The sequence below is a fragment of the Pteronotus mesoamericanus genome, unplaced genomic scaffold (genome assembly GCF_021234165.1).
Source record: "Pteronotus mesoamericanus isolate MK-2021 breed Mesoamerican mustached bat unplaced genomic scaffold, CSHL_Meso_final contig_20, whole genome shotgun sequence".
NCBI classification, from domain to species: Eukaryota; Metazoa; Chordata; class Mammalia; order Chiroptera; family Mormoopidae; genus Pteronotus; species Pteronotus mesoamericanus.
Window position 1 is genome coordinate 100,054,548 of NW_026555085.1, and position 23,764 is coordinate 100,078,311.

Consider the following 23,764-nt stretch of genomic DNA (forward strand, 5'->3'; position numbering starts at 1 on the left):
TTTTTAGAATCATCATGAACTTGTGGGTTTTAGCATACATGAATTTTTAGCATGCTTGTCTCAGTGCATTGCACTAATTCTTTTTGATGCTCAAATCGTCCCATCCTTGGTCACTGGAAGCTCCTTTGGGTTGGTTCTAGAGGCCTTTTGGTACCTGCCTTGCCGTCTGGAATAACAGGATGTCCCAGGCCCATCTTACAATGTGCTGACTTTTTTAATGTCAAAAGCTATTGGCCCACCGTAGTAGCAACAAGCACACCTAGATCTTAGTTTCTTGAATCTCGCACCCAGATCTTGGTCTCTAATATCATTTTCCAATAAAACCAGGTCTCTGTGGAAAAATGTCTAATTTAAAGAATGGGGCAGGAAATATACATGAAGAGTCTGGAACATCTTGTAGTGTCAGAAAAGTAAGGTAGTGCTAAAACATACACACCCAATAAACACACACAGCAAATGGGGAGAGGGGATATCAAAGGGATACCAGGAACCGACTTAAGGAGCTCCCAGTGGCCAAAGCTGGAACAATTGGAGCAACAAAAATAAATGAAGTAGTATTGGGTTATACCCCAAACTAAAATATCCATGTGTCCGTACTGATAAAATAAGCTTCATGGAGGAGAATAGACAACCCTCACTGGCAGAAGAGTTATAATTTACGTTCATAATCCACTGTCAGATGTGGCTGCTTCTAGTCACTTCACAGCATGGAAAGGAGGAAGGAGTCACTTTACAGTGAGGAAACCTGACAAACGCCATTTCAGCCTGGTGAGCAAAGAGTACACACCACTGGTGCAGTGTGAGGAGGGCACTCCACCTCTGTGCGCATCCTCCCGGAACCCGGAACCCGGAACCCAGAACCCAGCCGGTCAGCAGGGAAACAGCAGGCAAACCCTATAGAGATATCCAGCAAAATACCTTGGAGTCCTCAGAGCAGTCAAGGTCTCCAAGCCAAGGAAAGTCAGAAAAACTGTCATAGTCAAGAGGCCTGAGGAGACTCTTGACAGCGAGATGGGGTGTTGGAGGTGGCATCCTGGAACAGAGAAAGGACACTGGGCTACGGAAATCTGCATAAAGGATGAACTTTAGTCAATAATAAGATACCCATATTATTTTATTGTGGCAAATAAACCACATTGTGTAAGATGTTAATAATAGGGGATTAGGTGTGGGGCATGTGGGGCCACTGTACTATCTGGACCATTTTCTGAAGCTCTTCTGAGATTTAAAGTTCATTAGAAATCCAAAAAGCTGTTTGCCCTTTGGCAATGACTCCAAGAGCTAATGTTTTTGTAGTGCATCGGTGTGTCCTTCAAGCACATTCGTAATTTCTGCCTTTGGATTTCTTCTCTGCTTTCTAATTGGGCACGGGGATTTTTTCTTTTTAAATGAGCATTAAGCTCATACACCGCAGAGGGGACACCACCAGCACTGCTGAAGTCATGCCTTAGCCTGGGGGACAGCACCAGGTCTCTACTCAGACCCTTCCTCCTCAACACCCCCCCCCCACCCCCCATCCCCCATGGGCCCGAGGGCAGGGAGGGAAGCCTGCTTGGCTGGCTGTGACTCAGAGACAGATGGTGTCATTAATGGGTGGAGAGCTCTGGGGAGGAGCAGCCTTGGGGGAAAGTAGATCAGAGAACTCTTAGGGGCTTGCTGAGCTGTGTCATCTGTTAGGTACCCAGGGAGAGGCATTAGGTACAGTTGAAATAAGAGACTAAAGAGAAGTTTGGGGGAGGGGGGTGACGGGGAATTAAAAAAGTTAAGAGAATGAGTAAATTATGGTATATTCAGACAGTGGTTTCTGTGCAGTAGTAAAATACGTGAGTTAGAGAGACACTTGTCAACAGCTTGAATTTCACAATGTAATGCAGAGTTAAAGACTACACAGTGTTTTGAAGCTTAAAAACAGGCAAAAATGTTAATTTTGAAGCTGGATCATGGGTGCATGCAAGATTATCATCCCAGTTGTTCTTTCTTGGTGTATGTTAACATTTTTTCTGTAATACTTAAAATTTAAAAAGAAACACAAAATAAATAAGTAAGAATCCATAATATCTAGGTATAAAAATACTTGTGAATTTAGAACATGAAATGCCAGAACAGCGTTTTATCTCACAGGAGGGGGGATTGAGGTGTGGGAAAAATACACAGGGCTCTTGATAATCCTGCTGATACTTTCTTAAACTGAATGAGAATACTTGGGGGTGAATTTTTTCTTTAAATTTTTATCTATATCATAAATATTGCCAAAACATTTTTTAAATTGTTTTAAAAGTTTTAAGAGATTTTCACCTTCTCTCAACTCTACTTTTTAGGTTTGTAAAATGGGGAGGTTATATCAGTGGTGATACCTTCTTCTAAGATATTTGTGAAGATAAAATAAGTGAATATATGTGAAAATTACTTGTAAACCATTAGTTACTAATGCTAAAAGAAATTGTTTGAAAACCCTGTGAAAGAAGTGTGAGAAGCTGGAATATGTCTATTGTGGGAGGGCCAGAAAATACACAAAGATTCTAATAAAATACACTGTAATCCACCACCACTTACCACCACTAAGTTTCTTTCTTTTTACTATGATTTTTGTCCTCTATCAGAATGAGAACTTGACACAGTTATTTTTCAGAACATTTCTTCATTGCAGAAGTCTGGATTTTCTGAATTCCTTTATTATCTTTGGACCTTTTCCCTCTAGAACTTCTTATCAACAAAGTAAATTGAATGAATAAAGACTGGGTTTATGAACATTCAAATAAGAGAAATAAATTGGAATATGTGGAAATAAAAGCTAAAGTTTTTCTCAAATATATTCAGTGTTTCAGAGGGCTTAAGAAGAGAAACTTTTACAACTCAGCAGTAAAAAGACAAGCCAAATAAAAAGAAACACTAGATCTGAATAGACATTTCTCCAGAAAAGCTATACAGATGTCCAAAAAGCACTTGAAAGGTACTCTACACCATTAGCCCCCAAAGAAATGCAAATCAAAACTACTTCACACCCTCTAGCGTAGCTACAATAAAAAATGATAGTAGCAAATGTTGGTGAGGATGTGGAGGAATTGGAACCTTCTTACCATTGCTGTTGGGTATGTAAATTGACACAGCTACTTTGGAAAAACCCGACAGTTCCTTAACGTTAAACATGGAATTACCACATGACACAGCAACTCTACTTCTAGGCATATACCCAAGAAAATGAAAATGTGTTCATACAAAAACTTGAACACACATTCATAGCAGTAGTATTTATAATAGCCGAAAGACGGAAACAACCCAAAATTTTTATCAACTGAATGGATAAGTAAAATGTGGCATATCCATGCAGTGGAATATTATTTGGCCACATAAAGGAGGTAAGTATTAATAATGCTACAACACAGAAACCTTGAAAACATCACACTGAGTGAAAGAAGTTGTCACAAAAGGCCACATATTATATGATTTCATTTATATGAAATGTCCAGAATAAGCAGATGAATAGAAACAGAAAGTAGATTAGTGATTGCCTAGGGTTGGAGGGAATGTTGCGGGGTGGGGGTGGGGAATTGATTTAGATGCTCTAAAATTTAATGGGGTGGTTGCAGAACTCTAAATATGTATACTAAAAACCATTCAATTGTACATTTTAATGAGTGAATTGTATTTTGTCTCAATAAAGCTGTTCCCTCAAATAAAAGAAGAAAAAGAAGAACCTTCATTTAAACCATTTCTAACATCTTGCTTTTGAGAGAGAACAATATAATATTCTACAGAATTTCACTTAATCATCCCTCGGGAGTGGTGGAATTTAGAAATACTTGTGGCATGCCTACTGTGTGCCTGTGATAGTGCTGTGGCCCCAACAATGCAAAAGCAGAGAAGTTGAGTTGGTGAGACACAGAGAGGGTTGGGGGCAAGTGCAGGGCTTGAACACATGCGCCGCCTGTCCGGGGCGTGCTGTGGTGATGGCAAGAGGGAGTGGCTGGACCATCAGCAACGCCTTCACCGCCAGGCGCCGAGGGCCAGAGAGGTGTTCCAGGCCACAGGGGGCAGGAAGTGTATGGGGGTGCTGGTTTTTAAGGCACTGAGTTGAGTGGGAAGGGCCAGAGAACAGAATGCAGCTCTGAAAAGGGACCATCTTTCAAACCATCTCTCAGAAGGAGAAACTAGACATAGATACTGTGCTGAAGACTTATGTTTGGGAAGTGTTAGCTTACGAATAAATAATACAGAGCTCTCATGGACTGAACATGTGCTGTGTGCCTGGCACTATTCCATGGTCCTTTCTCATACCCTTCACAACTCTAGAAGGATGCGCCGCTGTTCCCAACCTGGGAAGACCGGGCGAGGGGCACCAAGTGGGTCCACTGTTGCCTGCAGCCGTGCCATTTCACAGGATTCTCTGCTGATGGGCACCATTTTGGAAACTACTGTTCCCAAATAACTTCTTCCAGCCTCTATTTTAAGATGCTCTTGGTTCTTTGTTTAAACGACTAAATGTATCTAAAAATAAACTGGCACTCATTTTGTTTTTCTTGAACAATTGAACTCACTGCTGTTTCACTTAATAAATTACAGAAGAAGAAGAACCAAGTGATAATCATTTACAGGGATTTAATACTCGAGCTATTTGTATTTAAGCATTCACTACAATTACATTCTTTTTCAGTTGAGGGAAATATTTCTGAATATTGATGATACTAGCTGTACACTAAGGTGGTTTCCCACATATTTCTGTAAAATATAAATGATATTCGTATTGATCAACACCATTTGAAGGGTTCTTGCTTGAAAAGATGAATATCCTTGAGTTGGGTTCACTGACACAGTTTTATTCTCCCTAAAAATAGTTATAGGTGTCAGAAGTGAAGTGACTTATTTAGGGTATTAGATCAGGGCCCAGATAGGCTTTCAGCAGACCCGCCCTATATTTTTAGTATAGATTATCTACTTTTAATAGTCCTCAATATTTATTATAACAATACCTATAAAATGATAGGTAACAGGCTGGGTTGTTTGTTTGTTTGTTTGTTTTTTAAATAATCAAAGACCTAAGTCAAAATTTAGCTTGTCCTCTGTCTTTTTGGTAGAAGAAGATGCCTTCCGGCTAATAGCCTAAACATTTCTGCACTGAGTGCGACCCTGAGCCCCCTTTCCTTTAAAAGGGAAAGGGTTCTGCTTTAGAATGCCTAGGCGCCCTGCATTCTGCGATATAGTTTGCACGACTGAGAACCCAGCTGGCCTGCTGGCTGGTAATCCCTCAGCGCTCTGGTATGCCCTAGCATTGCCAGATAGACTGGAAGGGCCAGGAACAGGAAACGAGCTGCCAGGAGATAAGGGGGCAGCCACAGACTCTGGAGGAGAAGTGAGAACACTGATCCAGGGCAACAGCATCAGCTGTCTGACTTTATCTTTAAACCAGAATTGTTGGAAAGATTTTTCCCCTAATTTAGGGGTGCCACCCACTTACTCAGTTTTACCGATTAGAGCTCACAGCAAAGAAGTGTGTGGTGAGGGGGAACTGCGTTTCCATTTAAAGCTTCATCTCAACTGGTCAGGAATTACAAAAGGATGCACTGAGTACGCTGAGAACATCTTGTTTACCCCATAGCTACCACTATGTTCTCATAAGACTAAGAAATCTCTGACATTAGACATAGCTTTAGAATATTTCCTACCTCTGCTCTTTCATGTTTGTGTCATGCTCTGACTATGCCGGCTGTTTCACGAAGAGGGGTTTGATTATTGATGTGAACAATATATGCTAGATGTTAAAGCAACAAGGCAAAAGTACAGAAAAGGTGACTAACCTCCGTGCTTTCAGATATGATGCCTTGCCATCAAGTGCTGTTTTATAAGGAAGGTCATAGTAGATGAATGGTCACTGTTAAGAAAATAATTCAAAACCGGTAAGAAGGAATGTCATATTGTTAGTTGTATTGCACCCTGTGGCAGCCATTCTGGAGGCCCTCAATAGTTGTGGGCTTAAATGCTGAGCCTGTGGCTCCGGGGACCGAATGGTAGTGGCGCGTGCTATTGTGGGTCGCCAGGCTCCAGCCAAGTCTTCTCTGGGTCTGAGAGGACTTTATAAAGGTGACACACTCACTGTATTGAAAGACACTTGTTGCTGTGTGTGCTTTACTGTTTTTTAAAAATTAGATCTGTAATTTAGAGCATTTTAAAAACTAGGCTTAAAAATGTGAACCTGGATTTGTTGCCCCCCTCTCCCCCTGTGTCGAGGGCCCTCCTGTGCATGTTCACAGCTCTGATTGCAGGGAGAGCACTAGATTATGTCCATTTGGTGAACTGAGCCCCACAAGGACAAATATGTCTTAGTACCAACACCCTATAGTAGGCAGGAAGGCAGGCAGTATTAGCTGTTGTTAAAAAGCCTTTGGGAGTTGCAAATAATATGCTTGAAATAGTTTCCAATAACCTTTTATAGTTCAAAGATATTACTGAATAAGGATCATAGCTTCTACTTATGTGTTACTCTTTGGCGCAATATATTCAAAATCGCTGTGTCGGTGTTCAAAGATGATCACAACTGTGCCTGTCCTTGAGCAGCACAGCTCAGTGGGGAGGGTGTGTGCAGCAAGTTTCCACCCACATGGGGCGGGGCGGGGGGGGGGCGTGGGCAGCGCTCCTGTAGCGCAGGGAGCACGACGGGCAGGTGTGCTCAGCGGAGGGGTGGCTGGACGGGGCTGCCGGCCGTTGTCGGTGTCTGCATCCGTGGAAGTTGCCTTTGGTGTGGGAGCCATCAGCTAGGTCAGATTTGACTGGTGATTGCCATGTCTCAAGGTTACAACCTCACAGCTCTCTGATTTTTGCAGAATTTTAATGAACAGCTACAGTATTCTTACATTTTAAGTGGGTAAGAATTTCCTCTCAACAAATTTGAGGATTTTAGTATGCATCTTACAACCAACACTAGCATCACCAAGTGTGGTGGACCAGGGCTTGGGGCCACACCTAGCACACCGGTGCCTTGAAAACAAACCAAAAGACCTAAAAGCATTGTGCTCATGGTACTGCTTTGAGAAATGACTGGGCTTTTGTGTTGATCTGTGTTTTGGACACATGTGGGCATCAGGAAGGGTCTGGTCATTGTGGGTCCTTGATAGTCTGTCATTGTACAGTTGACCCTGGAACAACACAGGTTTGAACTGTGTGGGTCCTCTTGTAGGCAAGTTGTTTCCCAATAAATAAATGGTCAACCCTCTGTATCTCCCAAGTTTTGCCTCCACAGGTACAGATGGCCAATTATATGCACTGATCTATGCCATTTTATACAGGGGCCTTGAGCATCCATGGATCTTGGTATTTATAGTGGCCCCGGAATCAGTCCCTCATGGAAACTGCAGTGCAGTTGGATGGCTGCAGTGCAGGTTTTGGGGAATCAAAAGGGTTAGGTGGATTTTTGGCTGTGGGTGGGGTCAGTACCCCTAGCCCCCTCATTGTTCATGGGTCAACTGTGTCAGTTAGAATATGGAGACCATTTAACACAGGTGCCACATGTTCTCAAGGGTTATTAGTTTAGTAGGCACAAATCCCTGGGAGGAGGGGGATTCAAAGCTTTCTTATGAACATTAGGCAGCCTCTTGCTGCTTAATGATAGGCCTAGTTTGACGGACACATGTCAGTATATGTCCACATATCTGTGGCTGTTCTGGCTCCCAGCTGGACTTTTCCCAAGAGCAGAGCAGGTCTTCTCCAACTTCGTATTGGTCACAGCATCACACAGTATGAACCTAAGTGTGAGCTCAGTTTCTGACTGAATGACTGAATTCGACATGATCACCAGCATGGGCCAGTCAGGCGACACCCAGGGAAGATGCATTGTAGTGAATGAGGGGAGATGGTTTTGTGGGTCATGGGCTCTAGGGATCCCTTCATAGTCCTGTGTCCTTAGAGGGTTTACTGAGCTCTGTGAGGGCTGTCGTTAGGCATTTACCTAATCCTGCAAACCACCTGCCAGAGGAAGAAGATGAGGAAGTTAGAGTTGAGAAAGATGAAAGTTATTACCCAGATTCAGAATTTTTCAAATATAAAAATTAAATGTTTATACTCTTAACATTTTGAAACTTATCATTTCTTATTTCCTCTGTTATAAATCCTAAATAACCTAGGTATTTTAAGTGTGTATATCGTCTAAATTGGCCATATTTAGATGCTGAACTATTTGAAAATAAGAGTCTAGAAAAGATGGCAAATTTCATGTTGGAAGTGAAATGAAATTAAATAGTCCTCATCCATTCTTCCTTCTGTGCCAAATAATACTCTGATTCAAACCAAATACACAATAGATTTTGTGAAAATTGTTTTGCCATCGTACAGGACTGGCAGGTGAGAGATCCTTGCACTTCTGAGAAGCAAGGCAAAGAAGGGACAGATGGCACCTGGGCCCTCTGGTTTTACAGCGATAGGCATTTTCATGCTGTAATTCGCCGTTTGCTCAGGTGCCTGCTGTTTGTCAGCAAGCCTTTATGTGGCTCTGGTTCCCTGCGACTCCGCCATGTGCATGGGCTGTGCCCAGTCCCCTCCACCAATCTCCACATCCTCCCCCAGGCGTTCCCTTTGACTACGCGTTCTGTTGAGTTCTGAGGTTTGATCTCTGTGGGCATAATCCTGACCCGCTGGCACCTTCCCTGTGGTAACCGTTGTCTTGATTGTTTCTAGGTTGTGCTGGTGAGGTGGAATGAGCCGTACCAGAAGCTGGCCACGTGTGACGCGGATGGAGGGATATTTGTGTGGATTCAATATGAAGGACGGTGGTCCGTGGAACTGGTCAATGACCGAGGGGCTCAGGTGAGTGAGCCTCACCCCCTTCCAGGGAAAGGCTGTGGAGAGACTGCTCAGACCATGTGCTCCAGGGCACATGAAAACTCTTCCCAGAAGTAGAGAGAAAATGAAATGAGAACCCACTTTCCATGCTTCATGAGTATATTGCTAGATAAAAAGAGAAAGACCACACTTCCTTCTCCGCACCTATGCCGCTGTTGTGGGACCACGCCAAGTTTTAAAGCTTTAATTAAACCTGTGAAATCATTTTTACACTCAGTGTAGTGATTGCCTGTTAAATTTGGATCCTCTGAAGTACTTCTGACTTATCACTGTTTTGCTCCCTTTCACAAGGTATTTTCCCTGGGTTGCAGTCTTTGTGGTTCTCTCCCAGAGAGCGCCACATCACTGCGCCACATCACTGCTCCACACAGGGCCCTCACCGAGCTGCGTTTTAACACTTTCTTCTATCAGGTTTCAATTAGCGAGGCCGCCTGTGGTCCTCCCTCAGCTCTTCCTTTCTGGTACAGATTTGTCTCGCTCAGAGGAAAACAATCGCTCCAGGGATGCCCAGCTGAGCTGTGCTGTTTTTAAAACCCCTCTCCCTAGAGTCTTCTGACTCCTGGGACAGCTCTGCTCTTCCTCGTACATGAGGATGGGCCACGCAGAGCTCCTCTCCTCCTGTGCTTAGGGACACGAGTCCCATCCCAGGGATTTAACAACTGGGGCTCCAGAAACTGAGTCCGCAGGGACCTTTATTGATGAGGGGTTTCTTAGACTATTCTTCTCTGCTAGGATGGCTTCCTTGTGGCAGCCTTTATACATTTCTGAGGAAAGGGCTCTCACCCTCTTCTCTCTGATCTGTTGCTTAAATAAATTACAAGCTCCCCAAGTTTGAAAGATAGAGATCAGTGAAGTGACATAAAACTGCAAAGAGTGAAAATATGATTAGCGGTTATTATTAGCAGACTGAAGATCTTTATAAGATGGCATTATGGAAGACAAGTCTACCTCTGGGTAAAAACAGAATTTTCTTTCTTTGTGACTTTATTTACTTGGTAAGGTAAATGTAACAGTTTTGACTGACTCTTACAAGGTCATATCCGTTTCCTGCATACCTCCAGAGTGAAAAAGAAGAGGCAGAGCCTACCCTGTGACTACCGGTTAGCCTTCTGCATGGAGCCACAGACGTGGGAATCTCCATGGCTGCAAGAAGTCCAAGTCGTCGGGGTGGGGGCGAGGGGCAAGGGAGGGTGTCGTGGTCAAGAGCGTGAGCCCTGGAGTCAGACCACACGGGTCAAGAATCTCACGCGATGACTTCTTAGTGGAATGTGCTTCTCTGTGCCTTAGTTTCCTCACCTGTAACATAGGGACTCTAATGTTGCCTGCCTCAGAGGATCACTAGGACTAAATGAGACTAAATATGGAAAGTGCGTATAAGCGCTGTCGGCATATGATAGCCTCCAGGAGGTGTTAGAGTGTCTGTAGAACTGTGAGGTGCTATTACCCCATAACACCCGCGCGTGGAGCCTCCTGCCCTGAAAGAGGAGCCACAGTGTCATCACCGAAGACCAGCTTCAGGTCTTGTGGCGGCAGCTCTTCACAGCTTTCTGTGAGGTGGAGACTCGTCTTGAGTTTGCCCGTAAGGGTCTCTAAAGTGCTGCAGTTCTCCTGTCCGCCAAAATGTCAGTGAACCCTGCTCCCTAGAAAGGCGCAGTGGTCAGGTGAGACGCATTTTCGGTGGGATGGCAAGGGGTCTTTAAAGTGTTACCCAGAGAAATAAGTGAAGGGGAGCTAGGAATGCCAACTCAGTGCTTGGCGTTTTCACATGTTACCTCTCTGTCTCCACAGGAACCCGTTTCAGAAGCTATTGCTGTTCTCAGTTAACGGGGGGCCAAAAACAGGTCAGGGAGTCCAGTAACTTGCTAAAGGCAGAATTTGAACCGAACCCAGGTTTGAGTCCAAAACACTGTCATACACACTCTCTTGCACCCTGACAAGAGACTGTTTGCTCTTTTAGCAGAAATGTATATATTCATGGTATATTGCTAAGACATATTGCTCCAGACATTTTTTCTTTTGAGCTAACAATAACTTTAATTGCCTCATGTTTTTATTCCTGTATTATGGTTTCTCAAAGTGCTTATTTAATTATTTCAGTTCTGAGTGTATGTTTGCCATATTCCATATTCTGAGTTACAGGCTTTAGATGGGAGATGCCTGCGATGTTTCTCCCACCCCTCCTTGTTTCTCAGATGTGACCACAGTAGGGTGCCAGTCTGTGCACTTTCCTTTGACATGGAACAGAACACCCAGGAAAGGTGCTTTCTGGCATCAAGGGACAAAAGGCCACTGAATCTGGAAAACCTGACTCTGATCAACAGTGCTTTTGGAGAAAGATCTTGATCAAAAGAGGGAAATATGAAAATTAATAAGCAGAAACTTCACTTAAAATGGAGTTGAGAGATTGAAAGAGAGAACTTTCATGCATAGTTCACTTAACGCACAGGACTGACCCCACAGTACGGGAGGTGCTGACATCTCTGACAGGAAGTGATCCTATGAGTGACTGTTGTCAGCAGGAAGAAGGAAAGAGTCGTCCTGGCCCAGGAACAGCTCAGCCAATGAGAACTCACCACACTTGGAACTTTCCGTTTCCTCCAATGGAACCTTTGCTTACAACAGCCCTGCCCAAGTGCATAGAAGAGCCATGTTCCTCTCCTTGGTTCCCCTGGACCTGCGTGTGGTTCACCACTAGACTGCACGTCAGGGATTGCAGTTCTTTGTTGTTCCCAAATAAACCCATCTGGCTGGCTGGCTGTTAAAGATCAGCGTTCTACGAAAGAGCTCAGACTTCAGAGCTGTTCGAGTCCAGCCTCAGCAGCCACAGAGAGCTGTTACCACATCTTCTGCTCCTGACTGGCAGCCTGTCTGAGGAGGGAACCTTCTGCCACCTCTGTAGCAGCTGTGTGGTCTCTGCCACCTCCACATCCCACAGCTTTGCTTGTCATTTAGAGTTTGGTGCAAACAGGCATGTTAGAAAAAAGAAAGGAAGAGTGAATTCAGACCTGAAGGTGAATGATATTGCCTGGACCATAGAATATCTGGAAGTACCTAGAATCTCACAAATGCCAGTGCCTGCTGGGTTCTACCAAAGTAACCACTGTATCATGTGATCTGATTCATTTTTTTTTTTATATAGTTTTACTTTTTGGTTGCTTTTCATTGCGGTGAAGTCAGATCTTAATTTGAGTAAAGAACACCATACTCTGGTGGCGATGAATCCACTGGTCAAAGAAGCAGTGGCCCTGCATACCTGGAACAGTAACTGATGGGGGGAGGGACAGGTTTATGACTTGGAACAGGGATGTCCTTGAAACCTGCTTAAAGGGAGATAACACTTCTTAGAACAAATAACTGGTGATCCTTGTTATATAGCATTCCTTTCATTGAGACAGAGTAATCAAATATCTGGCAAAAGCAAAGTGATGTTTTAACAATTTCTTTTTTAGGAACTATTGAGTCCTTTATTTCAAGATTGAGTCTGGAACAGCGCATGCATAATTTTACAGTGTTAGTCGCCAAGAAAGGTGTGATAGAAGGCTGCCTCAGGCAGCCTGCCGGAGAGTGCTTCTTGGTGGGGCTGGGGCGCTGCTGCCCTCTCAGCGGGAAGGGAGCCAGTGCAGGGGGCTCTCTGCTTGCTTTCCAGCATTTGGTACTGCGTTTCCTGTTTTTGTTTTTCCAGTTGTAATCTATTCTCATCACTCTGTGCTGACCTGATTTAATAAACCCAGTTAGTTCATGTAAACATCCTATGTTATAATATTTTGTGAGTGTAAGATTGGTCATGTCTTGGATGAGATTTTCACTTTATGTTTCAGGCCATTCCTAAGATGATTTTCCTTTTAGTATAAGTAGTTTCCAAGGTAAATGAGTTAAAATGCATGTAAATAAAAGTATTATTTGTGTACAATGAAAGCACTTTCAAATTTTATTGCAGAATTAATGTGTTGTCTCTAAAACAGGTTTTAAGTTCTTAAGAGAAACTAAGTAGTATCTTGGTCAAAATATAAGATGAGTAAAACCAAGATTTTGAATTTATCTAACAAAACTTTTTTCAGTAACTTCAAACTAGCTAAAAATTAAGAACCACACCTAAAACTGAAGGACTACGCAAGTTTAAAGGAAAAGGGTAGAAAAGATATTTTGGGTAAATAGCAAGGAATAAAGAAAGCTGAAGTAGCTAAAATAGGCTTTAAAAAGACAGCAGTGTTTGATTTATAGAGGATTACCAACCACATCATGATAAAAACTGTGGTATATGAAGAAACTGTTTTAAATATGTGTGTACCTATTAATAATAGCCTCAAAATATATGAAGAAAACTGATAGAACTGAAAGGGAAATTTGATAAATGCATTCATATACTTGGAGGTTTCAACAAAAACACAAATCAGCAAAGATAGAGAATATTTGATCTAACACAAGCTTGACCTATTGGTCATGTATACATTCTGAATCGACCAATTAGAGAGCATACATTTTTCTCAAACAGACATAGAAAATTTACAAAAACTGATCATGTTGTAGGGTTCCACAAGCTTTTCTGTGAAAGTACAGACAGTAAATATTTTTAAAGATTTTATTTATTTATTTTTAGAGAAGAGTAAGGAAGGGAAAAAGAGGGAAACATCGATGTGTGAGAGAAACATAGATCTGTTCCCTCTCATATGCCCCCAGCTGGGGACCTGGCCCACAACCCAGGCATGTGCCCTGACCGGGAATCAAACTGGCAACCTTTAGGTTCACAGGCCACCACTCAGTCCACTGAGCCACACCACAGGGCCAGATAGTAAATACTTAAGGCATTGTGGATTAGGAGCCAAAGTTGAGGCTATTATGTAAATAGTGTATAACAGGAAAAAAATGGATTTCTAGAAAACTTTTATTGATGAAATTTGAAACTTTATGGACCCTAAAATTTGAATTTGCTATATAATTTCACATATAACAAAATGTCATTCTTCTATTCATCTTTTTTTCCCGATCTTTCTATACCATTCTTAGTTTGTAGGTTATACAAAAATGGGTGGGAGGCAGATTTGACCCACTGGCCATAGTTTACCAATCCCTGTTTTAGGGCGTAAATAAAACCTCAACACAATCCTTTGGTAGTTATCATGATTATAGACCATAATTTTTTAATGTGATGCAGCTAGGTTAGAAGTTAATAACAAAAAGATAAATTGAAGAAATTCTTGTATACTTGGTAATTTTAAAATGCATTGTTAAATAAGGCTTAAATAATAACCTTAAAGTTACCAAATGAACAACAATAAATCCATTGAAAATAGGAAGATAATTTTTTACATGGATATTAAGGCAATAGCAAGAAAATGATAGAGTAGAAGGAGATCAGCCAAAACAAACTTTGGTATTTGGAAACAAATTAACAAAATAGACAAACTGCTGGCAAGACTGATTGAGAAAGAGAAAACCTAATCAATTTTATAAATGGAAAGTTGGGCATGACTATAGAAAAAGGAGGTGACAAGGCAGTCAAAGGTAATTTTTAAATGCCTGGGTAGTTCAACGATGGCAAAGAATAGTCTTTGACAAATGTGCTGAAGCAACCGACTTTCTGTATTTAAAAAAGAGAACCTTGATTCTTACCTCATACCCTTCACAAAAATTAACTCTAAGGGAGTTATAGATATAAATATAAAAATTAAACTTCTGGAAACCTTAGATTTGCAACCCTGGTTAGGAAAAAGTTCCTTGGATTGGACACAAAAAGCATGAACCATAAAAGAAAAACAGTTGATATTGGACTTCATCAAATTTAAAACTCACTCTTTGAAAGACACTGTTAAGAAAATGAAAAGGCAAACCACAGACTGGGAGAAATTATTTGCAGCACACGTTTCTGATACAAGAAACATTGTACATAGGACAATGACGCCTCAGTCCTCTTCAAAGTAGGCACCCAGGGACCTCACACAGTTCTCCCAATAGCCATCAGGTGCCCCGTAGTATTATCCTGAATCTCATCGACAGTCTGAAATCTCTTCCCTTTCAAAGGTGGTTTAGTTTTGGGAAAAGCCAGAAGTTGCAGGGCACCCAATCTGGGCGGTACGGGGGCTGAGTCACCTGGGTGATTTGATGTTTCACAAAAATACTGCACGTGATGTGTGAGCGGGCGCGTTGTCATGATGAAGCCAGCATTCACTAGGTGCCCACAGCTGCAGCCTTCTGAATCATCCGAATAGTTTCTATGGAGGAATGTTCAAGCTTAATGCAAAATTTGATGTAGATTCTTTGTTCTGCTCAGCCATTTTGAATGTGACGGCCACACAGTGCACATGCACATTACAGTCCACTCTCCTTTACTGCCAGGTTACATTGATGTTGCACAAGCCATTCTTGTTAATGTTAACAATGGCTGAACTTTTTTCTGGATAGACTTTGTATATGAATAGATGATATGTATACTTGTGTGTGTGTGTGTGTGTGTATAAAAATAGATGTATATGGCAAGGGATTTGAACAGACATGTGCCAAATGATATACAAATGATCAATAAGCACATGAAATAGAACTCAACGTACTAGTCATTGTTGAACTGCAAATTAAAACAAATTAAAACACAATGTCATGCCACTACACAGATACTAGGATAGCTAAAATTAAAAGACCAGTACCACCAACTGGGTCCTGCTGGTGCTCACATGCCCTGCCATGGAGATGTAAAGTGGTATAGCCACTTTGGAAAACAGTTTGGTGGTTTCTTATGCACTTAAACACTTAACGTAACAACCAGCAATTAATTCTACTTCTGGGTATTTACTCAAGATAAATGAAATCATCTGTCTATAACAGGTCCTGCTCTTTTTGGTTATCCTCTGTGCCTATTTTCTCTGTAAAGTGAGCATGATAATACCCTCCACCGTGGTATTTATGAGGTATATTAGCGTGTGTGAAGCACTCAGCACACTGACCCATGCTTTCCAAATGATGTCTTTTTACATTATATATTGTTTAATACATACATTATATACATTTGTATTGTTTTCATTAACGCCATCTTGATCTCAGCCAAAGGCTAAGTTAATTACTATATCTAGTCTTTGATAAAAGTACTCTCCCTTTAAGATTACAAATTGACCACTTCTGTCTGTGTGTGTCTCAAAGGTGAGTGATTTCACTTGGAGCCATGATGGGACTCAAGCGCTTATCTCATATCGAGATGGATTTGTCCTGGTCGGTTCTGTCAGTGGACAAAGACACTGGTCATCTGAGATCAACTTGGAAAGTCAGATCACATGTGGCATATGGACTCCTGATGACCAGCAGGTAATGCCTCTTGAATATGGATGCCTAATGTTAACAGCATGAGAGCTGAGGAGGAGATGTGTTAAGTATTAGCACACAGGGAAGAAGGGGTGGGGGTAGGGGAGTTAGCTCCAAAGCCTCTTAAAGAATCACAAAGGGGAAAAAAGTAATGACAGTGTCCGGGTAAATATTAAAACAACAATTTGAAATGAATGATAGATTGGAGAGATAATATTTCCCACCAACACCATAAACATTGGGTTAACATTGTAATTACAGAAAATGCTGTCACAAATTTAGTTTTAAATCTATATACATAGCCAATTGATAAATGGATAATGGACATAAATAATAACTTATAAAAAGTTCAACTAGCCAGTAATCGTATGGTGGAAAAGTATTCTCAGGGAGAAATGCAAAATAGCATAGTGAGGATATATTTTTCACTTACTAGCAAAAGTAGTAATAAACTGATACAAATGTTTTACTGATTATTGATAAGAGTACAATCAAGTAAGTATTCTCTCTTATTACTAGTGACAATGTATACTTAGACGTTTGAGGAAGCATTTGTCAAAAATCTTTAAAGTTATCATCCACTTTGACCTGGTAATATACTTTAGGAATTTATCTAAAAGAAACAAAGGGAAGAAAATAACAGTTCTTTATGACAGTAAAAATTTGGCAACAGCCTACTTGTCTAAAAATAGAGTGTTTAAGTAAACACTTAAAGTATTACTTAGTAGTTCCATAAATTGTAGATTGTGGTTACAAAGATGGTGTAATAATCTGGAAGAGCTCTTACGATACAATGTTATGGGAAGAAGTCATAATCCGAAGCATTATATGTGGTATGATTACCACATCATAAACACCCAAGAGAAACTGAAAGGAAGTCAATCCACATGCTATGTGCATGTTGTAATTTTAGGGTAATGAGCCTCTGGGTCATTTTTTAAAACCTAACTTCAAATTTTTCTTTAGTGCCTATTCTATTTTCATGATAAAACAATATATAATCTAATAAAATTACATATTGATCATTAACTTTTAAATATAGTGTTTACTAGCTAAAACCTTTGCAAATATAAAACGTGTTTTCCAAGTACAGCAGAACCTGTAAAATGCCAAAATATTGTACACAAGAAGTTGCAGTATAATATTGGTAAATGCAAGCAGTATAATATGGAACCATAACTTTTATTTTGAGCCACTTTTATTTTTTTTACTAAATTGCTTTTCTGTAGTCACTATATGTTTCACGTTTCCATTTTTTAAAGTAAAATGGCCAGTATTTTTTCTTTCTTCTCAAACTTAGTGTTGCAAGAATTATAGAAAGATCGTCTCAGTTCCACATTTCTTCCCTCTCCCAAAGGCTTCTAATTATCCAGTAAGGTGCATGCATCCATAGAAAGCATTTGGATTTACATATTATGACATTTTATTTTTGTAGGTTTTTTACGGTCCCTAGAGTCTCCTGAAAGGGAAGTGTGCCACAGTCCATTTAACCTTGCTTGGGCACCTAACCTCTCCCTGAGTCCCCTCCTCTGTGACAAAGGGTATGAATTACTTCCTGCCTAGTTCCAGGGCTTTTGTAATGATCCAATGAGGGAACAGAAGTGAGATCACTTAACAGATAAGTGGACGTCTCAGCTTCACGTTCTGCCCTCACCTAGTGTGATGGACCCTGTAAGGCTCCTGTCACAGCCCTCCTTGATGAGCGTGCCACCCAGTGTCCCCAGCAGACAGCGTACCTGAAGGGTGGTGGGTGTCAGACCCAGAGGTGCTGCGGACACAGTGAATGAGACTTGGCGCCTGCCTGTGGGGTACGAGGGGCCTGTTGAGGAGACTGACTGCAGCGTCCTGTGCTGCATCCTGAACAGTTGCTGAGGTAGCAGGCAGCTTGGTTTCATGGGTGTGGCGGAGGACAGGGGCTCTGGGACTTGGCTCCTTAGACCCATTGGCAAGGTGAGAGAGTGGCTTTGGCTGGTGGGTGGGCTCCCGGCCCACAGCCTCTGTCCCAATGACCGCCTTCCCTGGTTCTGTACTTAGGGCCAACAGGTAAGAGTTGTTCAAGGAAAGTACTCACTGTCTTCTTTAAAAAGACTATAGGCCGCTGCAGCAATGTGGATCCTTGGAAGAACTGAACACAGAAAAGAGCTATGGGGTACTCTTTTTGGTCACATTTGAATGTGAGACAGGGAAAAGTCATACTCCTTTTTCCATCTCTGTCACTCTTTGATCTCTTTTTCTTGTTTTGAAAATTATGAATGAAAGAGAGTATGAAGACAATCTAATGTCTCTAGTACATGTTTAAGGTGGTGTCTCCAGAGTCTCAAGGTTTGGACTGCAGGAGGCCACTGAGTCTCCTCTGGTTCCCCGACAGCCCCCGCCCTTAGTGCAAAGTTCCACGGACAGGGCCTCCTCTCATCTTGACGGCTCTGATCACAACGGGATTTAGGCTGCTTCCCGTTAACTTTTTAAAATACGAACAGTACTGCTTTATAAGCAGTGAGTTTGAAATACAGCCCTTTTCCTATTTGTCATATATTTTCTTTATTCTGAAGGGGTGATTTACATACTCTTTGGAAGTTGTGGACAACTCTGAATATCAGATGGAAATTGGGAACTCATGCTCTGGAAAGCTGTGCACGTACACAGACATGATTATAGGCATCACTTTGCATAGAATGTTGGAAGCTCATAGGATTCCATCCATGGATTCTTGCCCTGCAAATCCTGATCTAGATAGTCTGAAGATGACACTTGGGATAATGTTCCCCAACTTTTTATTATGCACATGTTCAAACATTACAAAAAAGTTGAAAGAGTATACCCTCCTTAAATTTAGCAGCTAGCTTTTGCCGTATTTGTGCTCTCCCTCTTCCCTCCCTCTTCTCTCCTTCTGTACACACACACACACACACACACACACACACTCTCTCTCTCTCTCTCTCTCTCCCTCTCTTTCTCTTTATAGTGCTATTTTTGAGAATAAGTTGTAGTCATCATGGCATATTCTTCTTAAATATTTACCATGCATGTCCTAAGATTTAGGTCATTCTATACTATCACAACTAAGAAATTAGCAGTGATATTATCTAGTATTCAGGCTATCTTTATATTTTCCTGATTATTACAAGAATGTATTTTATAGGCTTTATTTTTCCTTTCTTTGATATTTGGAACCAGGATCAGTTTTGTTTATGTACAGCAATTGGTTATTATGTCTTTAGAACAGTTTCCGTTCTTTGAAAATTTTTTGTAATATTGCCTTTATAATAAGTTCATTGTGGTTGCCTTGTTGAATGTTCTAACACTTTGGGTTTCACTGATTGTTTACTCATAGTGTCATTTAATTTCTCCTAGCCTCTTATTTCCTGTAAACTATGTTAGATCTACATTAGAGTTGGATTAAACAATTTTGGTACTTTATAGAAGACCTCATATTCTTCATACTGAACCACAGTAGAAGGTATATAATGTCATGTTGCTGAGTTTGATGGAACCTTTGTAAAAACAAAATTATTTTTCATAGCATGTTCTTTATTTCATCTATAATTGTAGCTAATTTTTTCAACTGATGTGTTTCTTTCATTTCAGGCTAAATTTGTCTTCTCATTAAATTGCAAGAAGGGCATGTGACCCTACCTGGAGTTTACATAATAGCTGAGGATTCTGTCTTAGTCTGCTTGGCTTTTGTAACAGATTTCCACAGCTTTTGGGGTTTAAACAGAAGACACTTATTTTTCATGGTTCTGGAGGCTAGAAGTTTAAGATTAAGGTGTTGGTGGGTTTGGTTTTTCTTTGAGTCCTGTCTTCCTGGCAGTAGTTTGGACTAGCACAGTAGTGTAAGAGGTCTCCATAATCAATCTCTGAACAGACTAACTGGGGAGGGTCTTTTTTTATACAAAGCTAGTCCATTAAGGTCCATTAAGGCTGGGTGAGGTGGCTGTTTTTTCCTAATGCACAGACAACAACACAGAGTCATGGAAAATGAAGAAACAGGGAAATATGTCCCAAAGGTACAAGATAAATCTCTAAAGACTGACCCCAATAAAGTGGAGATACATGATTTTTATGACAGAGAATTCAAAGTAGAAATTATAAAAATATTTAATGAGATCAGAAGAAAAATGCGTAAACAAAGTGAGAATTTCAACACAACACAGAGATAAAACATTTTTTTTAAATTAAAAATTATGGAGCTGAAGAATACAGTAAGTAAAATGGAAAATTCACAAATGATTTCAGCATCAGAAAAAGCATCAGATCAAGCATCAGATCAAGCATCAGATCAAGCATCAGATCAAGCATCAGATCAGATCAAGCATCAGATCAGATCAAGCCAAAGAAAGAGCAATGAACGGGAAGACTGGTCATTGTCATATCGAGTCAGGGGAGCAAAAAGGAAAAAAAAAAGTGAGACACAATGAGGAAAGCCTAAGAGACTTGTAGGATCACCATCTACTGGAGCAAAACCTGCATTTGGGAGTCCCAGCAGGAGGGGGGAGAGAGAGAGAGAAAGGGAGAGAAAGCTTATTCAAAGAAATAATAGTGGGAAACTTCCCAAATATGAGAACTATAAGTTGTTTTATGGAAGTCTTCTGATAACCACCAAGAAAATACCTACAGAAGATACACAAAAGAGAAAGGAATCAAAGCATATGAATACCCCCCTCCCAGAAAAATACCAATGGAACATGAATACAGCAAGAGAGGCAGAGATGGACAAAAGAACTAGGAAACTCACAGAAAACAATTAACAAAAGAGCAATAGTATGTCCTTTCCTACCAATAATTATTTCAGATGTAAATAAATTAAACTCCTCTATCCAAATACACAGAGTAGCTGAATGGATTTAAAAAAAATCAAAACAAGATTCAATTGTATGCTGACTACAGGAGACTCACTAGGAAACAATTAGAGCAGAAATAAAATGAAATAGAAAACTAGAAAGACAACAGAAAAATATCAGTAAAGCTGTAAGAGTTGGATTTTTTGAAAAGAGCAACAAAGTTGAAAAACCTTTAGCTAGACTAAAATAAGAGGTGACTCAAATAACATTAGAAATGAAAAGGGAGACCTAATAACTGATGTCACAGTAATAGTAAGCATCATTAGAAACTACTGTGAATAATTATATGCCAACAAATTGGATAATCTAGATGAAACAGATAAATTCCTAGAGAATAGAATCTACCGAGACTTAATCATGAAGAAATAGAAAATATGAACAGACTTATAATTAGTAAGGAGATTGAATTAGTAATCAAAAATCTCCCAAGAAAGAAAATGCCAGGACCAGATGGCTTCACTGGTGACTTCTGCCAAACATTTAAAGAAGAATTAACACCATTTATTCTCATTCTCTTCCAAAAACTCAGAAAGGAATATTTTCAAATTCATTTTATGAGGCCAGCATCACCCTGATACCAAAGCCAGACAAAGACACTATAAAAACAAGAAAATTACCAATGTCTCTGATGAACATACATGTAAAAATCTTCAACAAAATACTAGGAAACTGAACTTAACTGCACAGTAAAAGAATCATACTCAATAATCAAGTGAGGTTGTCCTTGGGATGCAAGGACATTCAGTATATGGAAATGAATTGTGATATGCTGCATTAACAGGATGTAGCATTAGAACCTCAAGATCATCTCAGTAGATTCAGAAAAAGCATTTGACAGAATTCAAAAGCCTTTCATGATAAACAGGAAAGAAAAAAACCCCTCTCAACAAACTAGAAACATAAAGACTTCAACATAATAAAAGCCATAATGAAAATTCCACAGCTAATATCATCCTCAATGGTGAAAAACTGAAATCTTTTCCTCTATTGTCAGGAACAAGATGAGGACGCCTGCTCTCTCCACTTCTAGTCAACAAGGTACTCTTAAGTCTTAATCAGAGCAGTTAGGCAAGAAAAAGAAATAAAAGACATTCAAATAGGAAAGGAAGAAGTAGAACTATCTCTGTTTGCAAAAGACATGGTCTTACATGTAGAACATCCTAAAGACTACCCACACACACATAAACATACATGCAGTCTCTGTTAAAATCAATGAATTCAGTGAAGTTGCAGGATACAAAATCAATGTACAAAAATTAGTTGCATTTGTATACAATAGCAATGAACTATCTAAAAAGGAAACTAAAAAAATCCTATTTATAATAATATCCAAAACAATAAAATACTTAAGAGTAAACTTAACCAAAGAGGTAAAAGACTTGTACACTGAAAACTACAAAATGTTGATGAAAGAAATGAAAAAAAGGCACAAATAAATGGAAAGACATCTTGTGTTAATGGATTGGAAGACTTAAATTGTTGAAATGTTCATATTAAAGTGATTTACAGATTCAATGCAATCCATGTAAAATCCAAATGGCATTTTTTACATAAATAGAAAAGAGTCTAAAATTTAAATGAAACCACAGAGGACTAAGAATAGCCAAAACAATCTTGAGAAAGAAGAACAAAGCTGGAGGAGTCAACACGTGCTGATTTTAAAGTATACAAAGCTGCACTAAATAGAATAGTGTGATATTGGTGTATTTACAGACATAGGGACCAATAGAACAGTATAGAGAACATGAAATTAACCCATGCATATACAGTCAAATGATCTTCAGCAAGGGTGCCAAGAGCATACAATGGGAAAGGACAGTCTTTTTAACAAATGGTGCTAGGAAAACTAGAGATGATCATGGGAAAAAATGAAATTGGCACCTTGTCTTACGCCATATAAAAGAAGACATTGACACTGTAAAACTCCTAGGAAAAAAACACTGGGGAAAATTTGATGACATTGGCCTTGGCAGTGATTTCTTGAATATGACACCAAAAGCTAGGCAGCAACAGCAAAATGAGATAAGTAGGACTACATTGAACTAAAAGTTTTTTGCACAGCATAGAAAATAACAGAGGGGGAGGTAAAGAGGTAAAAATTGAGACAACTGTAATAGAATAGACATGATTTATAAATTAAAAAAAAAAAACAAAAGAATAGAGTGAAAAGGTAACTTCTGGAATGGGAGAAAATATTTGTAAACCACATATCTGATAAGCAGTTAATATCCAAATTATATAGGGACCTCCTTCAACTCAATATCAAAAAACCAGCTCTGACCAGTGGGGCTTGGTCAGGTGTTGTCCTACAAGGCAAGGGGTTGCTGGTTTGATTCCCTGGACAGGGTGCATAAGAGGGCAGCCAATCAATGTTTCTCTCTCGTGTTGATGTTCAAATGAGCAAAGGATTGGAATAGACATTTCTCCCAAGAAGACATGCTAATGACCAACAAGTATGTGAAAGATGCTCATCATTAATCTTTGGGCAAGTGCATATCAAAATCAGAAACAGATATCACCTCAAACCTGTCAGGATGGCTGTTATTTTTTTTAAAAAAAACAAGCGTTGGTGAGGAAGTGGAAAAATTGGAACCCTTGTGCACTGTTGGTGGGAATATAAAGTGTTGCAGCCATTATGGAAAACAGTATGGAGGTTCCTCAAAAACCTAAAAAGTAGAACCACCATATGATCCAGAAATCCCAGTTGTGAGTACTTACCCACTAGAATTGAAAGCAGGGCCTTAAAGAGATGCTCACACAACTATATTCATTGCAGCCATTGCAGCATCATTCACAATAGCCAAGATGTG

At 40.3% G+C, this 23,764-nt stretch overlaps 1 protein-coding gene across 3 annotated transcripts in view; it reads left to right on the top strand.

Annotated features, from left to right (window-relative positions):
- The window catches only part of TULP4 (TUB like protein 4), a 192,075-nt gene that overhangs the window by 120,731 nt on the left and 47,580 nt on the right, over positions 1 to 23,764 (top strand). For all 3 annotated transcript variants that reach the window (XM_054570169.1, XM_054570170.1, XM_054570171.1), the window contains 2 exons: positions 8,662 to 8,790; positions 15,955 to 16,116. In XM_054570169.1, coding sequence (XP_054426144.1) covers positions 8,662 to 8,790; positions 15,955 to 16,116 — 291 coding nt within the window. The remainder of the gene's footprint in view (positions 1 to 8,661; positions 8,791 to 15,954; positions 16,117 to 23,764) is intronic.